Source organism: Pezoporus occidentalis, unplaced genomic scaffold (genome assembly GCF_034315485.1).
Source record: "Pezoporus occidentalis ecotype Australia unplaced genomic scaffold, CSIRO_AGI_Poc_V1 ctg1, whole genome shotgun sequence".
In the NCBI taxonomy this organism is placed as follows: Eukaryota; Metazoa; Chordata; class Aves; order Psittaciformes; family Psittacidae; genus Pezoporus; species Pezoporus occidentalis.
In genome coordinates, this window is record NW_026912778.1 from 265,383 (window position 1) to 287,721 (window position 22,339).

Sequence of the window (22,339 nt, forward strand, 5' to 3'; positions counted from 1 at the left end):
GCACGGCATTGCCATAAGAGCGCAGAGGCATGCTTCTGGGTAGTCTGAGGGTTGTAGAGCCCAGGCACCAACTGGGGAACCATCGTTCAAGAAGGTATGATGCTGTAGCCTTTGTAAGCTTTCTAATGTAAAAATGTTTTGATTAGCAAAGTCTAGAAAACTAAGTTTTCAAGTGAACAGTTACCTATTACTATTATGTATGGTTACTTGAGAAGAAGCCAATGCTTCAAATCAGGATAATCCTTTATTATGTTGTTTTAAAATTAGTCTTGGGTGCATCTTTTACAAGACTGTTTTCTGTCAGCCTCTCCTTAAGGATTTCCATCCAGTCTGTTTGGCACCTCCAAGTGCATCAGAGGCTCTGATTGATAGATTCTGTCAGGAAACATGAATTTGTGCAGAACTGTAAAGACCTATTCTAGAGAAAGACATGCATTAAAGATATACTGTCTAATTCAATTGTATAAATTGAAATTATCCTATTAACTTTCATATTTAAAAAATATCATGCTGTTTACTAAGATGTTGTACTCAAAAAGAACACAAGGCCCCCCTCCAGTGCAAACTTGTTCTATGAGCTTTAGTGTTGGGAGCAGTGGAAAGCATGTCTATCTACACTGCACTATTCCACATCTTTGGAATTCTATTTAATCACAGAAGTCTTCTTTAAAAACATTAGACTATTAACCACTACTGCTCTATAGGCCCACACAGAAGTAGGAAAGCACAAAAGCTTTTCTGAGTGCTTCTAAAGGAATAAACATTCAGGAAGCCTGATTCAGCATCAAACCCACAAAATCTTACCCTCACTGATTTTTAATATGACACAGGTAACGCATTTCATATGATTCTGTGATTAAACTCTGAACTTGACCTATGTTTGCCCACTTGCCATCCACTCAGGTGCCTTGTGGTTCCCCATGGTAGCTGCAGACTCATTTAATTTTTTAATGCATTTCAGACAGATGGATAAAACTGTAGAAGTTCTTAGGCATACTCCTAACTCTGATAGGCAAAGCTAGGGTATCCCTCACTGGAACGTGTAACAGTTGTAAGTGACTAGCAAAGACTTCATTGTTAATAAGGCAAATGCTTTTTCAGCAATGCAGCTTTATGGTGGTTAAGAAGCTTGTGTGTATTAATTTGATGTGTTTATTATGTCCTCCCACAAAATGGAGAACTGGTTCAGAAATGTTAAATTGCATTGTTATTGTAAAGTATGTTAACTTGCTCTGTTATTTTAAAAAATTGGTAATTCCTTAAAATTTTAGGCAAAAATTCTGTTTTTCTTTACATGAGAAAGAAAGTGAGACTTTCCAAAGTTCACTCTTAGCACAGTTAAATAGTTCCAGGTAATAAAAAGTAGGAAGAATAAGAAGTGCAGGGAAGGGAGCAATGCAAAATATTACTGTTTTGTTTGTGTCTTAGACAGGAAGAGAAGTGGCAGAAACAATTCTGTGCTTCTACAAGACACTAACATTCTTGTATTCCTTTCTTTTTTTCCTTGTATGTTGGGTGGTTGTGGGATGGGTTGTTCCATTGAGGCATTTCAGGAGCTTTCAATAGAAGAAAGATGCACATCCAGCAGAAGTTAGTAAAAATGTACTCGAGCAGTTCTATGATTGTAATCATACTGGCACCACAAAACAATCCAAGCTGGCCACCTACATCAGCTGTAAAAGAAGGAAATAAACATCCTAAGCATTTTAGTTTAGTCCAACAAGGAAACCAAACCTTGCCAGGTTCAAGTGCTAAATAAATTCAATATAAATAATCCATTGCTTTAAGAAAACAGAATTAATATTCTTAAGAATGTTTATAAGAGAAGACTAATGTGTCTCTTAAAATTCTAAATAAAGAAGATAAACAGAACACATCCACTGTGAAACAGATACTTAAAATATTTCCTGTTTCTATGTCTTTTTAGCTGTTTTCCTGCATCTCCTCCCCATGTTCTCCCTCTCCTCTCTGAATCCCGTAAACATCAGTATTCTTACAGTCCTGTGTGTGATACAGCCGTAAACCAGTGCCAGACTTAATTCTTACTCTCAGCTGCTGCCCATACTGTGGGTTCTTTAATGGGATGAGAGGAGAGAGTATCAAAAATGACCATGGGGCAGACATGATTATTACCATTATAACATAAAAGGCATTGCTTTCTGTTTAGAAACCCACGTAGGCTATGACTCGGGAACGGATAGAATAAAAACCAGGTTTGTTTGTGTGGCCTACTTTAGTTTAATTATTAATCAGCAGTAAATAAATGTTAAACATTCACTTACCAAGCAACTCGGATATAGTCAAGGCCTTCTGCTGCTGAGTTATTTTGTAGCTCAGATCACTATATTTAATGTCAATACTCACAAGGTTCTGCCTAATGACAAACACATACAGCCTTACTAGAGACATTCAGGACTGCTATTCACTTTCAGCAATGTTTATCAGCATGGACAGAGTCAGGAAGGTGTGATGGTGTCTTTTAAAGAACAATTAGAGTGTTACCAAAATGAGTTAAATGACTGAAGGAAAAATTTTCTAATGCCAACAGTTAGAAGCTTATCAGAGGAGTAGATCTTCAGGCTGTGCTGAGAAAGTAACTCTAGATCTGTACTGTGAGATAGACTTGTACTTTTTAAGGGTCACAGAGATAAGCTTTAGTGAAAGTGTCAAGCATCCTGAACTACAGTGGATACAGTGCTTGAAAGCACAGTTTATTGCTCCTGTGTGCAACTGCTGTTTAATTGTGCTTATTTCAATGAGCATGTTTGTGCAGAAGGGGCTTTGTCCTATATGCAGATGTTTAGTTCTATCCTGTGCTAATAGCCTCATTTACCTAATTATTACCTAATTACCTCATCTGTAGATTATATTCTTGTCTGTTGCAAAAGTGGAAGAGTAGTTAAATCTGAGTTGGAGCAAGACCTGTGAAATTATTCAGTGTGAGTAAAGAGCTCATCATTGATATCATGTCTGCCGAAAGAATCTGCCTAACTCCTGAACAGAATATAAACCTAATGATTGTGGAATAAACCAGACAAAAAAAAACCTGATTGCAAACATAATGATGGACCTTTAAGAATAAAAGTACTGATTATTCTTCAGAAGTGCAAAGAGCTGCAGATTTTTGGCTTGACAGTGATAATGAGCTCATTAACAATATTCATGATAATGAAATATTTGCTGTACAAAATAATCACTTCTGTATCTTTAGGTGATAATTCTAAAACTCAAGATAGCACTGAATAATAAAAATAATATCATTTTCATAACTTCTATTAGTAAGACTTCCTACCATTGTCATGGAGTTGCTAGCAGAATTATCCAAATAAATATTTAACTTTTCCCTCCTTACATTTTCAGAAAGAAGTAGATTTCAATGTTTTATAGTTTGGAATAGGTACTCATTAATACAGGGGCAGGAATCCTATTGGTTAAGGCTTGGTAACAGGGGAATGCTCTTTATTTTCACTTGCTTAATTGAATAATTACTGAATCATGCATGATGTTTACAGACAATAAAATAATCAACAAAGATAATAAGGATTAATACTTTTGCATATAACAACATGTTTGATTTTCATAATCTTCGCTGGAGATAGACTTCTTAATAGGGTCTGTAGCAGCAGGACAAGGGGTAATGGGTTTAAACTAAATGAGGATAGTCTCAGACTAGATATAAGGAAGAAATTTTTTAAAGTGAGTGTGGTGTAACACTGGAACAGGTTGGCCAGAGAGTAGTTTCCAATCCCTGGAAGTGTTCAAGGTCATCTTGGACAGTGCACTGAAAAACCTGATCTAATAGATGTCCCTGTTTATTGCAGGGGGTTGGACTAGATGACCCTTAAAGGTTCATTCAAACACAAACTATTCTATGATTCACATAATTACTGCTCACATGTAAACATATGTAGACTGATGGCCTCAAGAGTAAGAAAAGTGAAGTCACTGAAACAATGAAATACAGATATTTCATTAGCCAAATTTTATGCAGTTCTTTAGAAACGTATTTCAAGACCAGGTTGGATGAGGCCTTGGGTGACATGGTTTAGTGTGAGGTCTCCCTGCCATGGCAGGGGGGCTGGAACTTGATGATCTTAAGGTCCTTTCCAACCCTAACTATTTTATGATTCTATGATTCTGTTTCAATGTGTGGACACTATGAATTCATGTAGCGTGTCTTAATACTTGCACTGTTAACATCTGTGTCTGTGAGCAAGAGGCAGTTCAGTCTATAAAACTGTATTAAATGCTCTTTGACCACTAGATAGTATCTTTCAAACTCAAAATCATTCTATTTCTGAAGATGTAATACTTGCTTGCAAGGAACTCTGGTATCAATTTATTATATGGTAACCATAAGGCATGTATGCTCTATTAAAGCATAAACATATATGATATCTCTTCTATGAAATTAAAAGTATGTAGGTTGTCAGCTCAATGCTACTGCTGAGTGACACAGCACTATGCGTAACAAGTTCTAACACCATTTCCTGGTTAAAAGGTGTAGTCAATACTGTTGAGACATGTTTTCACGCTAAAAGGTCCCTTCTTTTGGGCATAGACCTACTCCTTTGCTGTGTAGTCTTTTCAGTCACACAGAAACGTGCTATTTCACTCTTCTGCTGTCTCATAAGGGTTAATATTGTACTAAATATTTTCTAAATAACTTCTATAATATAAACTGTATTAGTGGATTCTACTAACAATAGAAAAGAATAATAAACTTGTGATATTATTGCTACACTAAAACCTAACTCATCAGTGCTTACAGAGTTTCCTTTGAGAATGGGTTGAGAGAAAGCAACTTAATATAGTATCTATTTAGGTGGTTCATTGACTTCAGTTGTGGAAGGGTGAAGATTTATCTTCTCTATTGGATGGATTGTTCATGTGGACTGTAGGTAGAGTTGATAACCTTGCCCTTTATTTTTATTTACAAAAGTGATCAGAAAAGCCCACTTTCTTATAAAAGATCAGTGACAGAGTAGCTAATTGAAAACATTCCTTTTTTATTGCGGTATCTATTTTACATTATCCACAAGACTTAGATGTATCTAAGTATTTTAATATATATGAATATGTCTAAATTTAGCCAACTTTGTCTAAGACTTTTTTATCTCAGAGACAGCATTATTAATATCTCACATAAGAATGTATTTTTTAAAGGTCATATTTAAATCATATGCTCTGTTAGTACACTTAAAAGTAATTGATAATTTCTTTATTAGACAAGGTGTTAAGCAAGATTACCTGATGTATTCTGGGTTTTTCTTCAGTTTTGCAGAATAGTATTTTATAGCGTTTTCTCCTCCAAAACTTGAATATGTGACAGTAGTAGGATAATCTGTTTCTTCACATGGGGCAGGGCAAGTGGAATTGTGGGTTCCTACTGTACATAATCCTTTCATCTCTATATCATCTGAAATGTCAAGATAAAGAATCTACATAGAATTTCTAAAAAAAGCATACAGCTTAAAACCTTCTTTTAAAACTTACAAAATAAGTATCTGTAACTGGCATTTGGGAAACTGGTGCACATTGACAAGGGTTGAGATTTTTATGTCCCTTTTCCCCAAGGAAATTCAGCACCCAGAAGTGTTTCCTCCTCATTAGGGATTTATGTGCTTGTTATTTTTCATTCAGTTAAACAGCAGGACAACAGAAGACTCTCCATGTTCTGTGCTAGCTTTCTGATTATGTGCTTAGGTGTATAGTTTTTGGTCTTGGTGCCTTGATGTCTGCCTAGCTCGTTTTAGTGCACAGAAACAGCTTCCAGAGCAATGCCAGTTGCAGTTTCCTATTATCTAATAACTACATAAAAATCTTGGTAAGATAATTCACTTTACCTTAACCCCTGTCTGCAATTTGATAATTGGGCTTAAGACAACTAAGAGGGTTTAGGGACAGCTTTTTTTCTTCAAATACCAAAGAGAAGCCACAAGATGCTGCAGGTCTGGCTGCTCATGAAGTTGAGGAGCTATTCCTCAAATAGTTACAGAAATCCAGGAAGCATGGAGAAAATTAATGTAGAAGAAAAATGGTAAGGCATAAGTGTTTCCTAAATCATAAACCATCACCCATAGGTATCTGGTACTCTGAGATGAGTACCATAACCTCCTGCTTGTGATGCTGTGTTTGTCCTGGTGTGGTGGTGGCCGTTGTATTTTAGGGCTTTTGCAGCCTGCAGGGGAGGAGATATCTCAACCTGCTAGTTGATGATTTGAGGTGCTCTCCAGGGATGCTGGTGGTGTGGATTTTATTGATAGCCAGCCTTTAGGGTTCCTAAAATATATGCTCTCACCAGTGGTAGGTCGTGCAGATAGTGCTGTCATTTGAGAGTTTCTTATCAGATGTTTAACTTCTCCTGCACTGTAAAAGGAGACTAAACACCTAACTTGGGGATCTGGGGAGCAGACGCCTACAAGCCAGGTTCCCCATGTACAGTACTGTGATGCCATTTCCTTGTGGGGTACAACCCTTGTGGGGTTATTTTGTTATATTGCTCACTGGTTTCATTGAAACTTGGTTACAGAATATCCATTAAGTAAAACAGTATACACATTTCCACCATGACAGGCTATCAAAGATTGTGATTATATAAGGTTGTGAACTCAGTGGGATCTATTTCAAGACAGCCACAGGAGAGATAATCATTGTTCCTAGTAGTAGATCTTGCATGAATATTGCACACACCTAATCAAAACAGAAAAAAACCCTGCACAGGCCCACCAAAACTTATTAATCTACCTGTTATCTTAATCACCCATTCCTTTGGGAGAGTCAAGAATCCAACACAACTAAAAAGGAGGCCTTCTAGAGTTCATGAGAAGTTACTTCTCAGGCTGCCAGTTGCAGTATTCTCCAGAAAATCTGCTGTAGTGGTTTACAGATTCTGTATCTATTGTGTGCACATTATTTGATTACAGAAATTACTTGTATTTGGAGCTCTTTGAAAACCTATAATTCATTTTACTATTGAAAAGGTAAAACTTTAAAGTCCAGTGATTTTCAATTATATTTTCTATCAGCTGAAAAACCTGTTATTACTGTGCTGTTCACTTTTCTATCACAAATATAAAGAATACAACGTTGGAGCTAGAAGGATGATACTTTGAAGATGCAAGACAGAGGCTTGATAATGGAAAACAGACTAATTGAACACTCTTCTATTTTACACCATTTCTGATTAGTAAAATTAATTCTTATGTTTGATTTTGTGATTTGTTGGGTGTTTTGGTTTTTTGTTGTTTTTTTTTTTGTGTGTTTGTTTTTTTTTTTTCTAATTGGCATCTATTTAAAGCTCTATTCTGGTCTCTATTTGCAGAATATTTAATGAACTGGGATGTACTCAGTTTCAGTACTGTTTTTGGTATTGTTTTAGTTGATGGGTACTGTCATTTCAAATTGGCTTAGAAAATATAAAGTTATTACTTACAGACTGCCGGATAAACACAATTGTAATACTTCAGCAAATCACATTCTGTTCCATTTCCTGAAAAATAAACAACAAACTTTAGGAACTTCAATTAGAGTCTAGGCCTTAGCTCTGTTTGTACCCCAATGAAACATAATGTCATGGAAGCCTGCTTAGCACTTCTTGTTTATCATTATACAACTGAGAAATCAATTTGTTTGGGCATGATGCAGTTACCAACACCAAAAGGGGCATATAATGATGAAAGACAACAGACCAAGCCAGGAAGCTTGTTGTTGTAGCAAACATCTTTATTTTGTGTGCCAGACAGAACTGCCTTTAAGCTTGTGGTGCACTTTTTGTGTTAGCTTGCTGAAGCAGGGAATTTCTGCTTTTCTGAGTGGAAATGAGAAAACAAAATAGGGTAGATGGGATTACACCCATCTATGATTACACCCATGTATGATTACACCCCATGTGTTTCAGCAAAAGTTTCGAACTTCATGCAAGAGTTAATTGGAGACCTAAGGGGTAAGACAGCACCCTGAGCTAACAGTAAACTTTTCCGATTTCAGATGATCTCAGTTTCACCCATTTTTTCCCTTGCATGGAAATACTACTTTGCAGTTTGGCACACAGTTAAAGAAGGCATTGCCCTCCTTTATCTAACTAGTACTGTATAAAGCTCTCACCCTGGGTAGGGAGACCTAGATTTAATTGCCTTCTCAAACTCCTTTCCATGAAAGTTCCCAGGAAATTGCTGACCTCCTTTCCAAGAGGCTGCCAAACAAATGAACTGGAGATCACCCATTAATGGGTCTCCCTTAGTGAAAACATTCTGCCTTGCCTTGTAACCTTATCTAGGTGTTCCTGCTCCGGCAGGGGGATTGGACTAGATGATCTTTTGAGGTCCCTTCCAATCTCTGGCATACTCTGATACTGTGAATATTTAAAAATATATCGAGTGAGAAAGTGGAGGCAGGACAGTGCTTTCTTACCCCCTAATTGTGAAAAAAGAGCTGTGGGAGCAGAGATTTGGGTTCCAGCTCTTGCTCTAGAGAGAGGTGACAATATTATCATTGCTTTTAATGCTGAAAAGGTGGGAAAGAGGAGACTTTCCCTATCTCCTTTGCTGTTCAATAATAGGTGAGGACTTCTAGCAAGATGATCAGTGTAGGGGTATGATATGTCTGAGAAATACCTGGAAGAATGAATGGCAAGCAGCCACACCAGTCCTGTATGTACTGGGCTTTGCATTCCTGCAAACATCCATTAGTACTATAAATCCTGTGGTAGCGAAGCTTTTTATCAGGCTTGCACTCTCCCCATGGGTATTCTTGGATAATTGACTGTAGGATAATAATAACAGAAGATATATAGAGATATATATATTGTCTCAGTTTTAAATTTAGATGTTATTTTCTCACAATTTAAAGTACTAAGGAAGACTGTTGAAGGCATAAGCAGTAACATTGTGAGGCAATTGGAGGCAATTACAGGTTATGCTTTTGGGATTATAAAATCAACTCCTCACAGCAAAAGTAGGACTTGATCAGAAAGCCTAGTGCAGAAGAGTAGTGCACTCCACTTGGATTCCACTAGGAATCTGAGACAGTCTTAATGCTAACAAAATATGCTTTGGTGTCCTTGTATCATTATATGTCAGCGAGATTGTAAGATGTTAGGGAAGAAAGGCTGATTTGAATAGATACTGATTATAACGACCAGTGACACCCTCCTCTGCCACCCCAAAATTGAAATAATTTTGTTTGTCTATGAAGGAAATGTTATTTTTAGGAGTCCCTTTGGCATGATAAAATACTTAACTTCCAAAATGTCTAACTCATGGTCATAGTTCAGAAGAGAAGTAGAGACAGCAAAGACCAATATTTCCCCTTGATGGACAAAGTCCTTACCTTCAGCTGGCGGATTGCAACCTGTGCATGCATTCCAACTGGTGTTAGTAAACCTAAACCATCAAAGTGTGGAAGCTCTCTGGGTGAATGGATATCAAAAGTTACCCCAGCATCAGTATAACCAAGAGAAGGTTCATCGGTGAATTGTTCCTGATGCAAAAAGAATTATTTAAAGTAGTTTTGGCTCTGCTTACCATCTGAAGCTTTAGCTATATTTAAAATGGTGCTGTGCTTTTTGATTTGGTCTTGTATCTCTAGTTGCATTTTAGGCAATTTACAGATAAGTATAGAAGCAAGCTGACTTGAATTTTCTTTGCTAATGGCCTCTGTGGGTTTCCTTCCAGTAACTATAAAATTCAGGGGTGTTTTTTATTCCTTCTGTTATCTCCCAGTTTCAAAAGCAAGAAGACATAGATAAACATTTACTCATAACTTGGATATTTTCTCCTTTTACTTGCAACTACCCATCACATTTCAGCAAACTTTCCATTACTCTCTCCAGAACCTGTCACTCCTGTCTCGTAATTCCTAAAGAATAAAAGCGAATGCCTAAGTCATTTATCACTCAAAATATTAGTTTTCCTCACTGACCTCACAAGGTGATATTAATTTTCTGGGTTTTATTGCTCAAAGATAATTCTAATGAGGCCAGAAGCTATAGTGCAAAGACCAAGTCTTAGCTGTCATTGAGCACTTACAGCTGCTGCAACTAAAATCCAGTAATGCTTTAGAAGCTGGCACCATATGACCTCCCTTACTGGGCCTTTTATTAAAATGAATTTATGTCACCCCAAAGTGCTTGTGTAAAATGAGATCACTGCTCTCATGACATGTTTTGACTGTAGGTGAACTGTGCATATGTGCATATACATTCACTTGCAACTTTCAGAACCATTTAGCTGGGGACAGAGTCAATAATTCTGACTTTGAAAATCTGTGTTAGATCTTCCCTTGAAAATACCCTCTCACTCAGAAATGGTCTTCATATAGAAATCTGTGCGTGAAATTCTGAAGGTCTGTGTAAAACCAGCCAAACAAAAACACAAATCCAAACCAAACCAACTCAATTCAGCTGCAAGTTATTACATGAAATGTGATTTATAATCATTAGGATAGCTGTACCTGTTGGACATCAAAAAGCAAATGTAAGCCTCTTCCAGACACACTCACTCTTCTTGCTGCAAGATCATTGTGATTAAAAGTAAAGCAGTTTCCATATTCAGTGAAAACATGTTCAAAATCCTTCAATAAAGGAAAATAGGGAAGAGTAAAAGGAAAGAAGTTTCCGTAGTGAATTACAATGCAAGAGATGGGCTACTGGAGTGTTTGTTTTTCCTAAAGGCAATGCTAAATGTTTCAATCAGAAAAGTGCTAATTGATGGAAATATTCAGAAGGATTTCACCCTTTCCGTAGGAAATTAAGTTTAAAGGAGAAATTTCATGTTATTAATCTGTCAGCTGCTCAGAATCATTTAATGAAGTCCTGTTTATCTATACCTTATAGAAATTATATAGTTACATTATCTAGAAATATATATTATTTAATAGACATATATTCAAAACCAACTTGTTTAATTTTTTCAGTACATGTTTAGTGAAGATTGTTTCAAATCTAAATGTCATGTTACACATGAAAGTATAGTATTTGCTTTAGTTTTAGTTATTAACACTAGTATCTTTCAGTCAAGAGGGCTCTCCAATGACTAATTTTATAAGTTGTAGCATATCTATAGGTTATATCTGAAAGAATAAGGTCCTGACTTTTCTGTTCATGTTTTCTATGTAAGTTGGGAATTGCTCTATGGAAGAATTGACATAAAAATACAACGATCATATTCTTTGGTTGTTGTCCAAAATTCCCAAAGCTGGACTATTTTCACCTCATTGTTTAAAATTCCTGTGGAGTCTGCATGTAGTTACCCTGGCTGTCTGTATTCTTGACCTCAAGAACAAAAGTATGTAATCATGTATTGCAAAAAAAACTTTTCAAACTGACCTTCATTACAGGCCATTTATGGACAAGGTTGTTGGATACAGTCTGAAGGTTTGACAGTTGCCAAAGGCTGCTATCTCCAGTGCAGAAGTGACACTGGACTGAGAGCAATTTAGACCGAAATTGCATTTTACAGCTCAGGGAGTCCTGCAGGCTGTTTCCACAGTCAGTGGGAGAACTGGGGTCCTCAGGGTAGTTTAGAGCAAAACTTTCTTTCTCCATTGGGTAACTGTAAAGGAACAATAGTGGGGAGTAGCTGGCAAAGATAGGTGTCTCAAGGGGGGAGTGATAAGAATATACTTCCCTTCTCCTTATTTTATTAGTAAAATAAACATCTTTACCTGCGGGTAACATGGCTTTCCAAAAAAGTCACATTCTAGCAATGTGCTGTTGTTCAGATAAAACCCATTTTTCTTTGTAAACTCTTTGATGCTGAAATTCTGGTTCCCAAGAAGAAAATCATTGAGCTCTTGAGAATATTTATTTTCCATAGAAAAATTGTGGAGTACTCCAGACACAATGGTCCAAATGAAAAAAATTATCTTGAGGTTGCTTACTGCATGAGCTTGGAACCTGTCAAGGGAAGGAGAAAAAATTGCTTAGTTCTGTGCATCTCAAAGCTGCTCTTGCCAAATCTGTGAGACAATTTGTTGTCTGCATGCAAAATGTGATTCTTGCCCACCACAATGCACTTTGGTCTCTACAATATAAATATATAAATTCTATATTCTATATTATAATTATATATTCTAGATATATATTATATTATCTAAACAGAATAAAAATATACTCTCCATTTCTAGGAAGCTATTTTCCATATCTGAAAACAGAAAATGGACACCTTCCCATGGCTATTCTGGTCAGTCTTTGAACACATTTCTGTAGATTTGCCATCTGTGTAAGACAACAACCAGATTTGTAGAACTGATGAAAAAATGAACAGTTATATTTACATGTGGGAAACTAGCTGGGAGGAGCCATTCCTTTCAAAAAAGCTGTCTTCTAATACTTATGAAATTGATCTGTAAGTGTATTTGCAGTGCTCTCATATACCTGCTTTACTAAGGCACTACACCCCAGTGTAGAGACAATCTACCTTCCCATAAGCTCTGTGGCTCCATGGTGAATATTGTGCACTATAACCCAGGGTGGCTTTACATGGGGCAATGCGAGGGATGCAAATAGTTCCAGATATTTGAGACTGGGACTTCTAGCTGATTCTGCCAGGGAAAGGCAGAAGACTGAGGAAACAATGTGGGTAAACTTTCTGTATTTCTAAAACTGTTCCTAAATTACATATTTGCTCTAAAAATCAGGCCATAGGTTTGTAAAATTATTTTCAAAGTGGCCGCATCTGAATGTTGGCCATTATCTTCAGATGTAGTAATCTGTAGTGAACTTCCATGACTTCCAAACAGACCAAATGTTTCCCTCCTGAAAACCCCACTGACACCAGCTAGAACCATAAAGTTTGACCACCTCTGAAAAACAACATCTGCTTTGTCCAAAATTTCTACATTTGTCTGAGGTTTCTGTTTGAATATCTGTGTTTGCAAATCTTGTGTTTTATTTTTAACTTGGGTGTAACTGATGACTGTCCCTCAGTTGCACTTTAGAAGCAGTGCTTGTACATAGAAGAGCACCACCAGAGGTGTTTCTATTCCAACTTATGTTTTGAAATTTAAAAATCTGTAGTTCAATTGTTCATCTGAAGGAAGGGGAAGATTAAAAAAGCAACCCTCTACTTGGTTCTTGTACTTTCCTCTTCATTTGGATCTCATATGTGGTGTGGAAAACATGCCCCTCGGAGACATATTTACTTTATGTGATTTGTTAAGGCATCCTGTGGAAGCCAACTGTTTTCACATATAAAGGTATTGCCTCTAAAGAGCAAATAACAAACATAACTTTTACCTGTTCAAGTTGCAGAAAGTCACAGCAGGGAATTGGACATTTTCCACATACTGAACTACCATTGTAGTTGTGGTTGGCCAGGTGAAGTAGTAGATGAAGCGGCTGCAGATTTGCCATATAGCAATGGCAAAACAGCCCATGACTACAAACAGCCACAGCACTTTGCGAGTCTTGCTCTGTGTTTGAACAATATTATGCACTCCATGAAATGAAGTGGATGAGGCAAACTCCTGATGATAATTCCTTCTGTCATCCAAATGTGGCACCAGTTTCTTTATTAAGTACAATTGTATCTTTTTCAATATTCCTTAATATGGAACAAAGTGAAAACACATTTGTAAAATTAGCATTTAAATGACACTTAAAGGAAACCACATAATTTTGATGTTGGAAGCAGCTGTAAAATTTTTCTTTAACTGTAAATTCTCTCTTTAAGTAGTGAACTTGCTTCTCAGGATGGAAGAATTGTGTGCTGCAAGATGAGCTCAGTGCTGTCTGGGAACAGACTATATCTTGCAATATTTCAAGCACACAAATTTTTAAGCACATTAATATAAAAGGGTAGTTCCACTTCTGTCGAAAAGATTGGATTTTGACATACCTCAGTGATATAAGACCAGAGGTTGCTGTGAACCTACTGTAAAAAGCTGAGCATCTGATTTTTACAGTAACATCCCATTAAAGGCCTGGTTCTTCATACTTGCTCTGAGAAATTAGGTAAAAAGGGAAAGATACGGAATCATATTAAAGGAAATTTTACTCTTTCATTATTAAAAGTTTTTGGATAAAACTTGAAGTTACAGGTTCAAAAGGAAAGCTACTGTCTTGGTTTTTAGGCTTGTACATGTCTGATTCCTTAACTTTGAAACAGGAATGTTTTTAGTTTTCATTTATCCCACTTTTCTGCAAAGTGATGTTAAAAAAAAATATTTTTAGATCTAAGTTTAAAAACAGTAACAAATATTATCAGTACCTGGAAATTTTTTTATGCTTGCTGCTGAATGAACTTTGGGCATGGATTTGAACACAATGTTCTCTCAAAACATCCAAATGAGGGAAACTTAATAAGTCCTTTCCTGTATCTAGTTATAATTGGACCAGTCTCTTTGCAAAGTGCTTCATTTTCAGATTGTTATCTGCTACTTTATTTTGTCATTCAGAAAGTCCATAGGAGCCATAAATTAAAGAAAGTTTGTGAGACAATAATGATTAGGACTTGAAAATATGCTTAGATTAGCATTTAACAAGAATTAAGTGCTTCCCTAATTCCTTTTTTTTTTTTTTTTAGATAGATTTAATAGTGTGGCATACATGGGAGGAAGATAATATACCCTTTATAAGACTGATTTACTTGAGGCTATTACAGTTGATCAGAGGATCAAAGGGATGTGAAAGGGTCATCTGCCAAAGCTATTGTGACCACATCAGCAATCTGGGATGCTGCTTTGGTCTCTGCACGGTCTGGGGCCTGTGATAATGAAATCTCAGATGATGCTAGATTTCAAAATGTTTCTGAAGGGAAAGAATTTTCTCTGTTTCTCTTTAAAGATGTAAGAACTTTGATCAGTACTGGCTGAGTTTATTGTGAACCCTTTTTATCATCAGGTTTCTGCTGGAAAACTGTTCAAAAGATTCTCTCCTAGCTCTAGTGACTATTACATCCCATTGCAAAGCTGTTCACTCACGTGTGCTTTTGTCTTGCTTTAGGCTTCCCTCTCACCAGCGCGTGTGCAGTGGGACACGCGCTTTGCTTCTTCCCTAAGTAACAGCAGAGCAAATTACATTCCTACCATGCGTCTGCGTCTGCTGTCCATAGCCTCTAGCAAGAGACCACAAGCAGTCAGACCCTATTCTCTCAGGAAAAGTGCTGTGTATATTCTTTCCTCCTATATACACTGTGCTAGGTAGAAGAATGATAGCATATGCCTACGTAAGAATGAACTGCCATCAAAACCCACTAGTTAGCTTAATCAGCAGCAGTGTAACTTAGAATTTATGCAAATATGTAACTACGTTGTATTTAGCTGTTGTGCATAGCTACTGCAGTAAATATACATGGTTTTATCTGATTGTGAAATTTTTGCTGTTAGTGCATAAGATTATCTAATATCATATTGCTGCTTTCATTGCTGTCTTTCGCCAGAGGAATTAGCACTACTAGGTGAGTGCATATAAGAATCCTTAGTCTACTTTTAGTTTCCATTAGAAAATGCTATAATTTAAAAAAAAAAAAAAAAAAAAAGATTTTTAACTACAAAGGATCATGTGGTTGAATTCTGGTATGAAATTTCTCATATGTGGTGGATTGGAAAACAGTATGAAATATGTGAATTAGGAGTAGCCATTTGCTCTGGTATTTGGTCTATTTGAGGAACAAGTACATTCCAGTGATATATAATTAATAATAGAATGGTTATTCCAGATCTCATTTAATAAATAATAATACACTACAATAATGCGTGGGTGTGAGATTATAAATTATTAACCCTTCATCCTATGCAAAGCTTGCTGTGTGTATCTGTACTAAGGTTGTGTAACCAACACAGATGAACTAGCTTTAAGTTGGGTATCTGTGGAGACAGTGTTCTCACAGGAGAATGGATAATTGGTACATAAACTCTGAATAATCCTGAAAGATACAGCAAGGCTGTGAGAGGCCCAAGGAAGCTTAAGCAAGCAAGATAAGAAGAAGCTGGAATTCACTGAGGTAATTGAGAACTGTGGACTGTTGCCAAGCTTTCGAGGTCAAGTTCCCACACCTGTGCTTAACCAATTATATGCTAGTTGCAAAGGGTCTTCAAGACATGTATCCAATCATAATATGCCAAATCACTGTAACTGCATGCAAGAAATAGTATTTAAGGGGTTAAGGCTTTGTAATAAACGGCTTTTTGTCTGATCATATTGATCTCTGACTGAGTCCATGTATATTCTGCGGCAATTGGTGCCCGAACAGGGACCCCCCCATATTTTTCATATTGAAACTGAAGGAATTAAAGCACGTGGCACCGAAGAAAGTGGAAAACGCGCAGCCACAGGGACGTCGGCTGGGTTCAATCAGGCAGGACCAGGATCGGGAGGTAGTCGCCTCGGAACGGAGCCTAGTGAGCCCGGAAGACACTGCGCAGTGCAAATAAGGTAACAGCCGACGGGGTCTGGAAGAGGGTTAGGATGGGGAATCAATTAAGTAAAGAAAAAATGGTCATCCTTAAGCTTTTCCAGCATATCCTCTCAGTGAGAGGGATAGAATATGACGATAATATGTTAAAAAGATTGTTGCTCTGCAGTAAAGAAAAAGAGCTGATCAAGGGGGTTAATGAAGCTTTTGATCTCGGGACTTGGAAAAAAATTGGGGCAGGCCTGTGGCATCAGGTTACTTGTGGGTTTAAAGAGGTGAAGTCTCTTGCTGCCCCCTGATTACTACTAAAAGGGACTCTAGCCGCAATGAAGGCTGAGAAACAGGCGGCAAAATCCGTTTTTACAGCTCTCTCTGACTCGCCTTCACAACAGCAGGGCTCAGCACCTACATTAGATTCAGCACCCGGTGCTACAGCCATGGTAGTGTCCTCTGCTTCAGGCATAAAACATTCTGGTCAAAAACTGGCGCGCAGTACAGTACGAGAGTTTGAGGACCCTGCACCTTTCCTCTATCCTGTGTCAACAACACCTCTGTCGGCGGTAGCTCCAGCTGATACTCGGGAGTCAGTAGCGGCTACTGAGCAGCCAAAACAAACTGATGTTAACCCTTTTCATGCTGCTACTGCCCCTGAACTTAGTCCCCAAGAATTTTTGCCAGGGTGGGAGTCTCCTGAGGAGGAGAGTGTAACTCCTTCACAACTCCTGCATTTTAAAAGTGGGTTTGAGGAGCTTGCTGCAAGGGCTGCAGATGAGAATTTAGAGTGTAATCCTCATCACCCTTTGCACGGTGTTTCATCTGAAATGTTATTGGGAAAGGGACAATTTCACCCCGATGAAGTACAAGCTTGTATGAAAATTGAAGTTTTACAGCAAGCGCAGCAATTGGCTTTAGCTGCCCTGAAAGCTGTGCCGGAAACGGGAAAACCTAATCCTTCATATACATCAGTAAAGCAGGGACCTACTGAGCCATATATGCAATTTATTGACAGATTGACAGAAGTTATCGAAAAGAATATTGATCTGGCATCTAATGCTAAAGAATCCATGCTTATGGCTCTGGCTATGGAAAATGCTAACCCAGCTGGTAAGCGTGTTTTGCAGGTTTTGCCAAAATCTGCTGGTCTTCAAGAAATGATGGATGCATGTTCTAAAGTGGGCACAGCAGAGGAAAAGGCTGGATACATGGCTACTGCCTTCATCGCTGCTGTTAAACCCTTCTACAACAAGGTCAGGGTGATCGTGGGTGTACTAAAGGACAAGCTATTATTGAACGAACACATCAAAGTTTGAAATAACTGTTGGAAAAACAAAAAACGGGGGAAGAAGGACGTACACCGGTAGCAAGGGTACAGAAAGCTGTATATGTTATGAACTTTGTGCAATTGACAGAAGACTTTAATGACCCCCCTGCTATAATACATGGTCGGGCATTAGGTTCAGGTTATATGACTAAAACTCCGGGTATTCGGGTCCGGTATAAGGACTTGGAAACCGGCATTTGGAAAGGTCCTGCGGAAGTAAAACTAACTGGTCGAGGTTATATGTGTATAATTACAGATTCTGGTCTGCGGTGGGTGCCAGCACGATGGGTGAAACCCTGGAAAGAACCAGCACCACCCCAGGACAACCCCCTTGTCAGTGATTGAATCAATTGAAATGTCAGCTTTTAGGGATGTTTTTCAGTCCTTCTTATAGTGAAGAGAGCAACCATTTTTACGTTAAAGTAAAAAAAAAAAAAAAACCAACCAAAAAAAAAAAAAAACACCATCCACCACCCCCCACCCACCCCCCCGAACCTACAGCGAGACAAACACGGGATACAGGCGTATTGCGTGCATTTTCGGTGATGGGAAGGTCTTTCATATGTTCTTATCAGGGGTATTGGGCATACTGTGACTCATTTAATACAGTCTCTCTGTGATACTCATGCACTAGAAGCTGGTAAAAATAAGTATGTCCAGGCTTCTATCAACCTTTGGAGACCTTTGTAGATATTGCTGGCCACTTCTTCCAGCACAGGCTGGCCACCTGTGTTGGAATGAGTGTGCATTTTGGTTAGTATAAAAGCCCAAGCCTCATGTGCTGTGGGGGAGGCAGAGCACTGTAAGTGCATGTAAGAAATAGTGTTTAATGGGTTAAGGCTTTGTAATCAATGGCTTTTGTCTGATCATATTTATCTCTGACTGAGTCCATATATTTTCTGCGGCAGGTATCCAAGTTGCTGCTAGAGAGACAGTAAGGTCTTGCAAGACCTCAGACTATTAGTAAGGTCTTGAGAGCGCTATGTTCTTTTAGAACCAATACAAAGTACATTTAATGTAGGCATTAAGCTAAAAAAATAATTTTGTCAAAGATGTGAATAAACCCAGTATTTCTAGAAGATCCAAAGGGTAGAGCATGGATAAGTAAAAAAGCAAGGAGGTAACTAAATGAGAGGAATCCAGATCTAGGAGCAAATCACATATTTGGAGCCAAATATAGAACATAAATGGAAGAACTATATGGTAGCTCATATGTTCAGGATGGGCTACAGATGCTTTGCCTCAGGAAACACTGACTACTGGAGAAGCCCCAAGAACCATCATGGTTAGTAAGAGAAACCTGATTTTCCAGTCTGTTGTTAAAGAAGAAATGAGTTCCCTGCACCAGGGACACACGGCCAGGGACATACAGTTATCAGCTTATACAAAAACCTCAGAAATTCACAGTATCTTTAATGTTAACACTGTAAATTGAATAATTGAATTTAAAGGTTTCTTTTAATTTCACTCAGCAATTAGTTGGTCACAGTCTATAACTGCTTACATACACTGACAGATAACAGTAATAGGCTCTTTGATCTAGTGAGGAAAAAAATGTAACAGGACCTCGTGGGAAGAACTGGAAGCTAAGCTTTTGCATAGCAGAAATAAGGCACAAAATTTTCATTTTTATATTCCCGCTGTTTAAGTGTGATTGGATTTTCATTAATGAACTTATTAAAAAAGAATGGCCTTTTCAGATATAGCTCAGCAACCGCAGGAGCTCTTGCCTGGAAGGAGTTATATCATTCAGAATAGTAGTTGCCTAGTTAAAACTCTGTTGTCTTTATTCTAAATAGCTAGAGACTTTTCCTCACCCTTTGAATAACTGTGTGATTATTTTTTCTTTTTCTTCTGCAAGCTTTTTTCATCTCTCTCTTTATATCTTGGAAATGTACACTACAGCTCTTTCTGGACAAGGTTAAAAGAGAAACGAGGCAGATTTTCTCATTTTGGTTGTCAGTCCTGAAAAGAAAACACCAAAATGTAACAAAACTCTTGGTAAAGAACTCTGATATGTCTAGTCACATACCTTTAGCATCTGATTGAATGAATCTCTGAAGCTGGTCCATGAGGCTTTGCTTATTTCAGTAAGGAAGGAATGGGTAACACGCTGCCTTATCACTGGTTACCACTAGGTAATGGCTTTTATAGAAAACTAAATGGGAGTTGATGCTCAATGACACATAACACTGGGCAATTTACCTGCCAGGGTTGCTATGTTTTGCATTTAAGTAAAGTGCTTTGCAACATAAAAGAGATTATTTTTATGACAGGATCATATTTATATACATTTCAAGTCAGTATTATACTAATAATAGTACAAGTGCAGGCTTGACTGGTGTGTTGCAACACCTTGCAAATATCTTCTGTATTTTGCCTGTTATTTTAGAAAGACCAGTTATCTAAACTAAAATACTGTGCTGTTCCGAACTGAATAGATTCTCTTTAATTAGATAAGGAACCCTTCCTGCTCTGGAGGGCAACGAATGTCTGCCACTAGGTTCCCACCAGCAGCAAAATTCAGTTCATCCACAGTTTGAATAGCTGTCTTCATAACCAGCTCCAGATTTCATGTTCTTGTGGGCTTTAGCAAAAATGAGCTCTTATTCCTGAGAACTGACCCTCTGGGTGAGGATGAAAACGCATGCAGAGTCAATCATTCCAGTAACCCCTTAAGTTAAAGGACAGAGACTGCTTTTGTCTTAGATGTGTGGTATGATCTTGTTTGAAGTTTTTTCAACTTAAAAACCTAAGCATCTAATAGAAGGCAATTAAAAATACAAGTAATTTTAGTACTGGACTGTGCTTGATTAATGCTTTAGAAAATAATAATAAATTCCCCCTCTGCACATTCCCTCTCTGTTCCAGTTCTTTCATTTACTCTCTTAGTAATGGTCCATTTGATTGTCCATAGTGTTCTTGGGTTATCGCGTATATTAACTTGGTCCCTCAGTGCCTCAGTGTCTAGTTGTTTGCAGACAACTTGGCAGTTGTTTTCTGCCATGTTGTTAAAACTAAAAGCAGGAAGCTAAAGCACTGAACTCCATTTAGTCACTCCTGTGTGACAAGCAGAAGATTTTTGTACTTGGCTTCTTGGAAAGACTAGCTCTGTTTGCCACTTTTGCCTCACCGGTGAGGCTTTTTGCTGGGGCAAGCTTTGCACAGCACTTGCGTTCACTCAAGCAGTGAAGTGCTTAACAGTAAACTGTTTTTCAGCATCTGTATGTAACTAAACCACATCTAGTGCTCTGCTGAGCACTGATTTGCAGATCCGTTGAGTCCTATTAATGCAAACCACTTTAATTCACAGTACCCAGATGATGCCTCTTGCTTGAGTTGCTTGACTTCTCAAAGCAAATTATGTGTGCATACAGTTAAGGAGTACAAACTGTAAATTGCTCTCTATGCAGCAAATACGATTCATCCTACTGGTGTTTGTGGTAAAAATTCTGTGAGTTGTTGTCTTACAAAGAACCTTTATGTAATACTTTAGACAGACATGGCTTGTGTTGTCTGGTTGTGTTTTACAAAAGAAAGTGATTTTAAAAGACTTCTTATTTTATAGTTGTTTTACAGTAATTCTGAAGCAAACACTAGGGGGCGAAGACCAACCTTGTATTTGTTCATCTTTCCCAAATGGCCTGCACAAACAGCTTTCAGATTATAAATTAGTCACAGCCAGCTTGGTTTGTCCGGTCAGTTCTTGCAGTGTGTATCTGGTTATCTGAATAACACATTCCCTAATATTTAATGCAGCAAAGGTTAGGAAAAAGAACCAGTGAAGAGGTGGTCATGATGGCTTTTGTCCATCCATATTGTAAATTTTGTACTCAAAATGTCATTCCTCAGTGCTGTTCAGTTCTCCTAAGGTGCTAAATTTAAACAAAATGCTGCAGCCAGCATAACTACACAGCTATTTGCTGAGACAAAGAGGCAATGTGTTTCCGATAAAGTTATTTCTTTATAGCCTCATTGCAGCAAAATGTCTCATAGGAATTCTCGTGGGCTGCTGAGAGAAATTACATACATACAAGCACAAATATATGTTCAGTGCATATTTAGCTTTTTTGGACTTAATTGGACTTTTTTTTTCTCCAGAATGTTAAAGTGCTTCCTTCCAATTTGTGTTTCATTGCATGAGGCTCTGCAAGTGCTTTAGCAGCATTAATGCTTCTTATAATGTTTTGCTTAGCTCTCTTTTTTAATAGAAACTTCTCAATTATTACCTTCTTTTAAGTCAGCTCAAGGAATGCATTTGCTAATATAGCAGACAGCAAATACTCAATTTATACAAAATATACTAGGAAAAAAAGGAAAAAGCAGGGGAAAAAGAGTGACCAACATCTGGACTGTTTTAATGTATTGTCATTGCTATTTCATGGCAAATGAAAAGCTGGCATATGTGAAACATGGTAACTAATTGTACATGCAACAATCTGTCTAGCTCCTTCCTTCAAAGCAGGTATGCCAGTGGATTCAGAAATGGGAGAGGGGATGTAGAAAAAGGCCTCATAGATAGTTAGAAGGGGGGACTCATTGGGTCTGTCTGTGCATCAAGGCAGAATCAGCTATGACTGGAGAAATTATAAACTCTCCTGGATTTTTTGTAGTGCTCTACAGATACAAGAAATGTCGTTACATTTTGTTTTCTGATGTCTGT

The 22,339-nt window shown here is 37.8% G+C and overlaps 2 protein-coding genes across 2 annotated transcripts in view; one reads left to right on the forward strand and one right to left on the reverse strand.

Moving 5' to 3' along the window:
- Window positions 1-22,339, forward strand: part of TDO2 (tryptophan 2,3-dioxygenase) — a 68,245-nt gene that overhangs the window by 26,913 nt on the left and 18,993 nt on the right. The gene's annotated exons all lie outside the window — the stretch shown is intronic.
- The window catches only part of ASIC5 (acid sensing ion channel subunit family member 5), a 28,249-nt gene continuing 7,141 nt past the window's right edge, over window positions 1,232-22,339 (reverse strand). Inside the window, exons 2-10 of the mRNA XM_062607074.1 lie at window positions 13,238-13,544; window positions 11,665-11,896; window positions 10,453-10,572; window positions 9,331-9,480; window positions 8,616-8,763; window positions 7,436-7,492; window positions 5,251-5,419; window positions 2,283-2,374; window positions 1,232-1,673 (exon numbers count right to left, since the gene is read on the reverse strand). Of these exons, the coding sequence (XP_062463058.1) occupies window positions 1,474-1,673; window positions 2,283-2,374; window positions 5,251-5,419; window positions 7,436-7,492; window positions 8,616-8,763; window positions 9,331-9,480; window positions 10,453-10,572; window positions 11,665-11,896; window positions 13,238-13,544 (1,475 nt within the window). The 3' untranslated portion in view covers window positions 1,232-1,473. The remainder of the gene's footprint in view (window positions 1,674-2,282; window positions 2,375-5,250; window positions 5,420-7,435; window positions 7,493-8,615; window positions 8,764-9,330; window positions 9,481-10,452; window positions 10,573-11,664; window positions 11,897-13,237; window positions 13,545-22,339) is intronic.